The sequence below is a fragment of the Nothobranchius furzeri genome, chromosome 16, assembly GCF_043380555.1.
Source record: "Nothobranchius furzeri strain GRZ-AD chromosome 16, NfurGRZ-RIMD1, whole genome shotgun sequence".
Taxonomy (NCBI): domain Eukaryota; kingdom Metazoa; phylum Chordata; class Actinopteri; order Cyprinodontiformes; family Nothobranchiidae; genus Nothobranchius; species Nothobranchius furzeri.
In genome coordinates this window covers 61,774,190-61,784,224 of record NC_091756.1, presented here as the reverse complement: position 1 = coordinate 61,784,224, position 10,035 = coordinate 61,774,190, and the positions used below count along the sequence as shown (strand labels likewise).

General features: G+C 40.5%; 1 protein-coding gene across 3 annotated transcripts in view; it reads left to right on the top strand.

Moving 5' to 3' along the window:
• Window positions 1-10,035, top strand: part of tmem131 (transmembrane protein 131) — a 67,765-nt gene that overhangs the window by 14,082 nt on the left and 43,648 nt on the right. For all 3 annotated transcript variants that reach the window (XM_054749673.2, XM_054749672.2, XM_054749671.2), the window contains exons 5-15: window positions 533-653; window positions 4,156-4,272; window positions 4,347-4,469; window positions 5,620-5,700; window positions 5,781-5,931; window positions 6,008-6,064; window positions 6,154-6,215; window positions 6,307-6,415; window positions 9,168-9,276; window positions 9,368-9,521; window positions 9,598-9,768. In XM_054749673.2, the coding sequence (XP_054605648.2) occupies window positions 533-653; window positions 4,156-4,272; window positions 4,347-4,469; window positions 5,620-5,700; window positions 5,781-5,931; window positions 6,008-6,064; window positions 6,154-6,215; window positions 6,307-6,415; window positions 9,168-9,276; window positions 9,368-9,521; window positions 9,598-9,768 (1,255 nt within the window). The remainder of the gene's footprint in view (window positions 1-532; window positions 654-4,155; window positions 4,273-4,346; window positions 4,470-5,619; window positions 5,701-5,780; window positions 5,932-6,007; window positions 6,065-6,153; window positions 6,216-6,306; window positions 6,416-9,167; window positions 9,277-9,367; window positions 9,522-9,597; window positions 9,769-10,035) is intronic.

Below are 10,035 nucleotides of genomic sequence, written 5' to 3'. Positions count from 1 at the left end.
TGAAGGACCCAGCTGTGTCAGCCCGTCCTCTGTTTGACGTTCCTTCACAAACAATCTGCTTATCAGCTCTGAATGTTTTTGTGGCCTGAAATTGAAACATTGAAATGTTCTCCTGTTGAATGTGCTTCCTGTTAAAATGTTTCTTAAATAGAAGAGTAAAAATTCTTTACTCGATTTGCCATCCCAGCTTTCACATCTGTACGACCTGATTTCCATACCATATCATTTTCATATCAGCCACATGCAGCCTAGGGAGTTAGGAAATCAAAGAGTTTGTGGTTCGCTTTGAATGTTAGATTAATAATGTGGAGATGGTAACTTTCCACCGTCAAATATTCTCTCCCAAGATGATTTAACTTTCAGGTTTTTCAGTAAAGGGACCCCTGAGCCTGTTACTGTGTACTTGTACAGAATGAGTTTTAGAATAACTGATCTGCATCACATGTCATCTGTTATTGCCACTTTATAGCAATGCTCTTGTTTTAATCACAAATGGTTATATTTACAAAAGCCTGTTTGTCTTTCGTTCCAGGCCTGTTGGAATGCCAAAAATGGATAAAGTTTATTTACATAATCCTAGCTCAGAAGAAATTAGTTTGATATCTATATCAGCAACAACGGCACATTTTCACGCCTCCTTTTTCCAGAATAGGGTAAGTAACCAATACTTGTGTTTGTTGTGAGAAGTCTGACAAATGAGCAAGTCATCTGTGACATAAAAGAAAATATACTTTTGTATCTTCAGACACACTGTTGGGTGTTGATAACATGTTGATATGTCCCCTGTGTGCTTCATGAAGCTTCACTTTTTATCAGAGCTGTGGTTTGTGTAAATGCGCTGTACCAGTTAGACTGGGTAAAGAGATTAAACAGTTGCTGTCACAATTGTATAATTTCTCTTTTCACTGAATATGATCATAATAAACTGATAGGTAGCAGCGTACAGAACCCGATAGCTAACAGTGTGAAGAGTCTTGCACTCAATGCTAACACATGGTTATGCTAACTGCTTACCTTGGTTTTGACCAAAGCTGGGGAGAGTTGCATAAAGTAGACCAATTATGACTGTTTTTTAAAAAGTTTAAATGGTCCTATGGTCTATAAAAACATGTTTATGAAGTTCTTTGGAAAGTCAGAAGATTTGTTTGACATTTTCAGTACCCGAATCAGCCAAAAATTAAACTACAAAATCTGATGTAAAAACAAGATGCTGTGTTCAAAATAGCACTCGTGTGTTCAGCTGTTTACTCTTTAAAAACAATAAAGCACTGAAATATGAGAATTTTTGTAGTATAAAGGAATACAGAGATGTCAAAGTATCTGACCTTGTACTGACAAAACTACCAGTTGTACACTGTACAGTTGAGACAAACGTCCTCCTGTAGCAAGATTTTGTGCTGAATTCTGGGCTGTAGGAAGGAATAAATATTACTGAGAAGCTCATAGCTAGCTGAAAATGAAAAATAACATGCACTGCTTCAGTGATCTTTGATTTTTCAGCTCTGGTACATAAAAACACGAAGAGTTCATATTGTTCATAAACTGCTCAGGTAGAAGGGGTTCTGCCATGTTGTCATCCAGCTCAGGCTCAGAACTTGGCACCTACCTTTATTTACTTCTGATAACCCCGCCCTCTAACACACCTGACCAACCAGCAGACCGAAATTTCCCACGTGATATATTTTGGTTTGTTTGTAGTTTTTTCTGTGTGAAAAGAAACCAAACCAGGAAAAAGTTGCAAGTTATTGATTTTCATTAACTGATTTGTACCCAAGAAACTGAATTACAGGTTTTAAAATGCTAACAAAGTTACATAAATGGTACCCTAATATTTATTAACATTTGTTGTGATTTCTTAGGTCTTTCAGTTTTATTAAAGTGCTACTGATGGTTATTATCTGCTTTGAGAGTTGCTTTCCTGGTGAGTGAACGCTGGCGCGTCTGGCTGCCGCTGCTCACCGGTTGTTAGTTGTTTGTACGTTACTTTTATACATTTTTATACATTTTTACGCTATTTTGGATACCTACCTGAACTGTTATTCGAACCTTTTCGAAAACCTTCCCATCTGACTGACATAACTGCCTGTCTGAGGGGCTTAAACACGCTCGTTCAGCCTCAACAGTCAAACAAAACCAGGATCACATACAAGATCCTACTACTTACATTTAAATCTGTACATAGCATGGCTCCACTTTATCTATGTAACTTACTAACTATTGCTACCACTTACCGATCTCTTAGATCCTCATCTGCACTTCATCTGGTTCAACCTCGAGCTCGCCTTACCACCATGGGGAGCAGAGCTTCCAGTTGCTCTGCTCCCCGGCTCTGGAACTCACTTCCCTCTGCCGTTAGAAATACGGACTCTCTTCCATTATTCAAGGCACACCTCAAACCCACTTATTCAAACAAGTTTATTCCCTTTAGACCTAGACTTTAGAATTGTTTCAAATTTTTATGTATCTTTTTGTTCTTATTGCCCTAACCTCTGTTGTTTTTTGTTTTTATCTTTGTAAGGTGACCTTGGGTTTGAGAAAGGCGCCCTCAAATAAAATGTATTATTATTATTATTATTATTATTATATTCCTCCATTAAACTATAATTGTTATTGCCTAGAAAACGCGTTTGTTTCAGCCATTTGATCATCTGATGATTGAAACCCTGGAGATGACCTTGCAACTCATTTTATGGTCTACTGTCGATGGTTTGTTTTGGTGAGAGAGAGAAGTTGAACGGGATTTGTAGAATAAAGTAATCAAATGGAAAGTGTTTGAGGTTGGAACAAGACGTGTCTGGGGGTTCAGGAGAAAGTTAAAGTTAAATAGAATTTGGCTTCTTTCTTTTTCTTGTCTTTATTTCCACTTTTGAAGGCAGATGGAAGCAGAAGATTTTTAATAACATCTAAGATGAGCTTAGATGTTATCTGTAGTGTGTGTGGTTAGTGTGTTTCTGCTCACATGTTGGTAATGTCCTTGTTCCCCTTGTTTTGCTGAGTTGAGCTTGTTTTCAGAAGTGAACAGAAGTTGTTTCAACACTAGCTGACAGTAAAAAAAACAAATCCGTTCTTCCTGTTTCTCTGATCTGATATTGTTGCTATAAGCGTTAGGTTGGAGTCATGAACACGTGCTTACACCTGCTTGGACAGTCCCATCAGTGTATTCCTTTGGTTCATACTAGCTCGAGGTTGAACCAGATGAAGTGCAGATGAGGATCTAAGAGATTGGGAAGTGGTAGCAATAGTTAGTAAATTACATAGATAAAGTGGAGCCATGCTATGTACAGGTTTTAATTATCTAATTGTGTGATGATAGACATGTATAGGCTGCTTTGTATTGTTTTTAGGGTCAACTCACAAATGACCCATTTTTATCTGTATTTTAAAATGGGCATGAAGCTCTAGAGTTGGTGATATTTTGAGTGTTTTTTTTTTGTCATTTCCTTAAATATCTCTGAGTTGGGCCAAACAAAAGGTCTTACCTAAAGGAAAAAATCAAAGTTGTGACTAGCAGCTGTGGCTTAGGTTATCACTTTGTAAATGTTTTAACGCTAAATGAAAGTTTGACAGTTTAGTTTGTCCTTTAGATTGATGCTGTTTTATTGCTTTCTATTTTTGGTTCATTCCACGTAGTAAAAATTTTTACTGCTTTTTAAAACTTCGTACATTTTCTTTATAAAGTTCTCAAGAAGGCTCCTGATCCTGAAAACATGTCCTGATACACGAAAAAACACAAAAACTTGATGTTAAGTTTCTTATCACATCATCTTTTGTTTTGGATTAAGTGAGAAATTTGTTTCTCCTAATTTTTATAAAATCCTTTGACATTTTCATAAAAAAATATTGATATCACAAAGTCTCTCTAGTCCCATGTATGTGGTAGTCACTGTGATTAATTTCCGTTTATTGAGAGCGTTCTCTCTGTAGATAGCTTTAATTTAGCGAATGGGACCATTAGCACACATTCCAGGGAAATCAGCAGGAAAAACTCTGAACAATCATCAGAACCCAAATATCAAAGTGGGCATGTAGCTTTAATGTTTTCATAGCAGCAGACCTTTAGGTTGTGTTTTGGAAGTGAAAGCTAAGATTATTGATGTTGGTCTCTTTTTGAGTGTCACTATGGCGTAAATCACCTCTCTTCTGTTCTTTTAACAGATAATCCCACCTGGAGGGAACACCTCATTTGATGTGGTGTTTCTGGCTCGTGTTGTTGGGAATGTAGAAAACACTTTATTTATAAACACATCACATCATGGAGTGTTTACATACCAGGTATGACAATACCTAACAAACACATTTTTTTCTCTTCAGTGACTAATGGGGCCTGTTTCATCCCTGCCATTCAGGTTTTTGGGGTTGGTGTCCCAAACCCCTACAGACTGCGACCCTTCATTGGGGCCCGGGTCCCAGTGAACAGCAGCTTCTCTCCACTTATAAACATCCACAACCCGTACAGCGAACCTTTACAGGTAACTTGAGCCCTTTTTAGAAGACACACCATGTGGGCAAATTGGCGTAATACTGCCGCCACGGTGTGTCTTGCGAACGCGCCGTGGCGGCATGTCGATGTGGGAATTTTGCGGCATTCATGCCGCCACACTTGGTAGTAATATTGCCACAATGCTGGACTTGTTGATGCATATTATGCCTTGATGCAACCGAGGGAGGTATCATGATCACGTGGGGAGTTGCTGCCGAGCTCCGGCCAGCAGCCATATTGAAAATAAAGTAAACATGGATAGTAATGTGACAGTGTGAGCGTCCTCACTGTGACCCGATTGATTATGCGCCCTGGTTACTTGGCCAAGGGGATGTTCCTTTGGCTGACTGGTTAGCACACTTGACTCTCACCCAGGAGTCTGGGGACTGAATCCCACCCGGGCCCTCCTTTCTTCACCTTGCCGCAGTAAGTTTTGCTTTAGTACACAGAATCAGCTGAGATGATAAACTGAAGTGCTGCAGAGCTCTTCGTTAGAGCTGGAGATTGGATTAACAGAGAATGCGCAGGGCTGGGGTCACCAACATGGTGCCCCCAGGAACCATGTAAGGTGCCCACAGGCCATTTCTCCAATTAATAGCACAAGTCTAAAATACATCTGCTACCTTTTTTAATCACAAATGCATTAATATAGATTTAAACTACAATTTTCTTTAAATACATTCAAATTTGTTTACATGAAGTTTAACTTCGATCTGGTTCAAAGGTCACTGTTGTATCAACCTGGTAGCCCTTTGTGTGTCAACACCCATTAAGTAGCTCTTACCTTCACTTAGGTTGGCGACCCCTGGCATAGGGACTTTGGAGGACAGACATTTAAATGAACGTAGCTTCGGTCGCAATTAAAATCAAGTTATGTCCAAGATAAACGGAAGTCCCCTGCAGCACAGAGACCCCCCCCCCCCTTTTTTTTTTTACCACAATTGCATACTCTTTTGTAAAAAGGACATGATTGCGCCACATTACCGCCATGATCTGACCACTTGACAACGACCCAAGGCTGCCTGATGCCGACTCAGCGTTGCAGCAAATTGGCAGCATTGTTTTCTAAATGAGGCTTTAAAGTCACTACTTTTGTTGACTTCTGCTTATGTTTACTGTGCTGCTTGTTCTCGGTTCAGGTTGTTGAGATGTACTCCAGTGGAGGGGATCTGCATCTAGAGCTTCCCACAGGCCAACAAGGAGGCACTGGTAAACTATGGGTGAGTTCTTCTTGTTTATTGTGTCGTCTTTTTTTGGAGGAGGACGACCGATCAAAGGATGTCCTGGTTTCCTTCTCCAGGAGATTCCTCCGTTTGAGACAAAGGGGGTGATGAGAGCTAGCTTCTCGTCGAGAGACGTGGACAACCACACAGCTTTCATCAGAATTAAAACCAATGCCCCAAACGAGGACCAGTTCATCATCCTCCCAGTGGAGGTGGAGGTCACGTCAGGTGTGCTACTTTACTTTTTATGTCTAGTTTTCCTCACGCATTACACTACTTTTATTATTCCACCTGTTCATTGCAGCCCCCGGCATATACTCCTCCATAGAAATGCTTGACTTTGGTACTCTTCGATCACAAGGTAGGTGCAGTTACAAGAAGCTACTTCTCATATCTTACTTCCTCTCTGATTTGACATTCTGCTCTTTCCGTAACCACTCTGTATTCCAGATCGCCCAAAGCTGCTGAATCTGCATCTTTTAAATTCAGGAGCAAAAGACGTACCTATAACGGTGCAGTTTTTTTTTAGCTAACTCTTTAAGCCCTCTCCCTTTAGGTATTCTCTTCACTTTAGTGATCTTATGTTCTCTTTGTACTTTTCAGAGTGTTCGCTCAACACCGTCAAACGAAGCAGTTACAGTAGACTTCAAAGCAGTTACACTCAAAGCTGGAGAGAGTCGATATACTAAAGTTGCCAGCATTAGTTTTGATGGTGAGCGATGCTTTTCTCTTTCTCTTTGATGGATCCACCAAACACTTGTTTTCACAAGGAAAATGATGTCAGCTTCGCCCTTAACGGTGATCAAAAATACCATCTTAGGAAGCCTGAATGTGTTTTTAAAAACATTGCACTTACTGGAAGTACATTGATAAGAAATGTGTTATTATTAAAATATAAAGTGCTCAGCATAAATGAGTACACCCCACTACATTTGTCAGAAACCTTTAGTTTACTTTCAGAATCAACCTTTTCTGTGAGATACCGTACTATAAAATACTCCCACAAATGTGAGACGTTGATTGCAAACAAGATTTGTTTATTTATGCACACAAAAAATTATTTCCCTAACAAATTCATTCAAGCCCATGTTGCAAAAATGAGCACACCTCAGTTATAGTCTTAGGAGAAAAGTCACACTTAAGATAACACATTTCAGATAACGGGCATTCAACCACAGGTGAGTCCAATGATTCATTTAACCCTCCCACTGTCTTTATGGGGGACCCCGCGAGGAAAGTTGACCATTGAGCAGGATTGATGGTTTATCCCTTGAGGTCCACGTGGCAGGGGTGAGGTGGTGCTCACTCCTCACCCCTGCCACGTGGACCCAAGCAGCCAAAGGAAGTGTGAGCTTTGGGAATAACCGTAGAGTTTCTGTTACTGGAACGTAAATTGCGCTGGTTGTTGGAAGTGATGAGTAATGAGGGAAGATATGGCGGGGTTCTACAGAAGACTGTTTTGAAAGTGGCGAATCAGATTCATAGTGTTGAGCACAGCTCTACCTTTTCCACCACATTAATTACCCAGTTTGCACACATTCCAAGTGTCTGTTACACACTACGCTGTCTGGTTTAAAATATATCCAAGTTGCAGATATTTTCCCTCTCCTCCACTCTACTTCTGCATTAGCCTGCTAGCTAACAGCTACATGTTGTGATGTCTGAATCCCTGCCTGCCTTAATTTATGTGACTTTATGGTGTTTTTGTTCAAACAAAAAATATTAATGTACAGTGATCCCTCACTACTTCACGGTTCGTTTATCGCAGATTCACGACTTCGCAGATTTTTTCTTTGGAGCCTTATTCAAGGGAAATTTGCGGTATTTTTCTATGCGAAATATCAAGAAATTCCTGTTTTTTTTTTCATTAATTTCATCATAAAATGCACTTTTTTTTAAATAAAACTATAAAAAAACAAGTAAAAATTTTTTTTCTTCAGTTTTACCCACAAAAAGAGAATGTGATCATACGATAATTCAATATAGTACTGTACTGTACTTTGCGGATTTTCACCTATCGCGGCCAGGTCTGGAACGCATCTATCACGATAAACGAGGGATCACTGTAGAGGAACCTGTTGGACTCTAAACTAAGCCGTTGTTATTCGATCTGAAAATCTCTCTCAGGATGAATTTAACGAGTCACATTTGTTTTATAAGGTTAATTTGGATCCTTTCCACCCCATTCTGATCTTTTGAAAATCATGTGATTGGGTTCTAATGTCTGATCACGTGATCTGATTGGAGCATCTCTATTACAGTTTTTTTTCGATTGCTAAAACGCGTTTTTCAAAGCTGCACACACAAAACCCCAAACATAACACACAGATTCCTAAACCGTGGCTTCCCTTTGCAACAAAACCCTGCCACCACATATCGTAACACGTTCCCAAAACGGAACACGTGTTTTCATTTGGTAAACACAGCCACATTTTCACATGACACACACATACCATTCATTGCTTAGACACGAGTAGCCTTTGGGGGAACACTACCAAGCATGGAGAGAACACCGAAGAGCAAAACTGAAAACACCATCGTCTAAAGGGAACACGATGAATTACACTGAATGTATGACCGTGCCCACTTTTCTCTGAGACAAACATTAGACATCCCACAAAATTTGAGACAAAACATTATATTTTTACAGTTAAACCCCCTCACCCCCTCTCCCATTCAAGCATAATCATGGGGCATCATGCCTCCGCTCTCTGTCTGGCCAGAGGGCCTCATCAACATCCTCCTGGTCCAAACAGCGCTGGGAGCACCGCCTCGAGAGCCTCATGAAGCCCTGACAGGCCTCAAAGGCCACATCTCTACAAGCCTCCCTCCTCCATGGCTTGAAGCAGTGGGGCCTTGCTCTGTGGATTCCTTTCGTACACCTTCCACCTCCAGGCTGAGAAAAACTCCTCAGTGGGATTGAGGAAGGGGGAATAAGGTGGAAGGTATAAAATGGAAAACCGTGGGTGGTCCTGAAACCACTCATACACCTGGGTAGCCTTGTGGAAACTTACTTTTATGCTGCAGTCCCTGATTGCAAATTGCTCGCCAGACCCGAAAGTTTAGAGATTTGAATATTTGTGTGTTGTTGACTGAAGCTTTGAGAATTTATGTGAGAAGTGTTCGTAAACCTGAAAATTGTGTGCTGTGTTTTGACAGCAAGGTAATGTGAAACTGACATCAGAGTGTAAAGGAGGAAAATCAGAGTTCTAATATGATAAGGAAATCTTAAGTAGTGATAAACCGGGTCAAGCGATCGGGAACAGAAGTAGAGGTTGTGAAAATTGTGCCTCATTTTTGCTTTTTGAGTTTTAGCAATCGAAAAAAACTGTAAGAATGAAACCTCCGTGCTTCTCCTTTAAGCTTGTCTCTGAGTCACTGTTGCACAACTTCCTGCTGTGAGGACTAATAGATTTTTGCTGCACATTTATCTGTTCTATCAATCTTTTTTTTTTTTTTTGCAGCCTCAAAAGCGAGAAGACCTTATCAGTTCTCTGGTAAAATAACAGTTAAAGCTAAAGAGAAGAGTTATTCCAAGCTTGAAATCCCATACCAGGCAGAGGTTTTAGACGGGTGAGTTCATTTAGTTTAGAAAATGAAACAGAAAATTAGTTTGTGGTAGCATGTATTTGCAGTTTTACCTTGTTTTACTTTCTTGTGGCAGCTACCTGGGCTTTGACCACACCGCCACGTTGTTTCACATCAGAGACAGCCCTGTGGAGCCAGTGGACAGGCCCATCTTCCTCACAAATGCCTTCAGTTTTGCAATCCGGATACATAACGTGTCGCTGCCTGAGGAGGCAAAAACTATGTTCAAAGTGAGCGCTGGCAGAACTGGGTCACAAACTGTCAGACGGCAGAATACCTTCATATTTCTTCTTCTTTATCGTGTAGGTGCAGAACTTCAGCACACCTGTTGTCATCCCTCCACACAAATCCTGTTATATGTTCTCCCTCCTCTTCCGGGCCATCCGGCCATCCATCCACATAGACAGCAACATCCTGCTCATCACAAATGCTTCCAAGTTTCACCTGCCTGTTCGGGCTTACACGGGCTTCTTGGAGGTAAACAGTGGGTGCACAGTACTAGATGGTGTAGACATGATCAAACAGAGAAGAGTGCAGCTACAACTTAAATGATCGCTGCTCAGTTGGAGCACCGTTGTTTTAAATCTGAATACCACTTATTTTGATGTTTGTTTTGACTGGTGCTTATCTGGAGCATCCCGACTCCAAAATGAAAACACTAAACATTTCTACAGAACGTGTCGGTCTCTAAAATGCAGCAAAACCGTGCTTTTTAGGTGGATTGTTAAAGCATTTAGCCAAAGC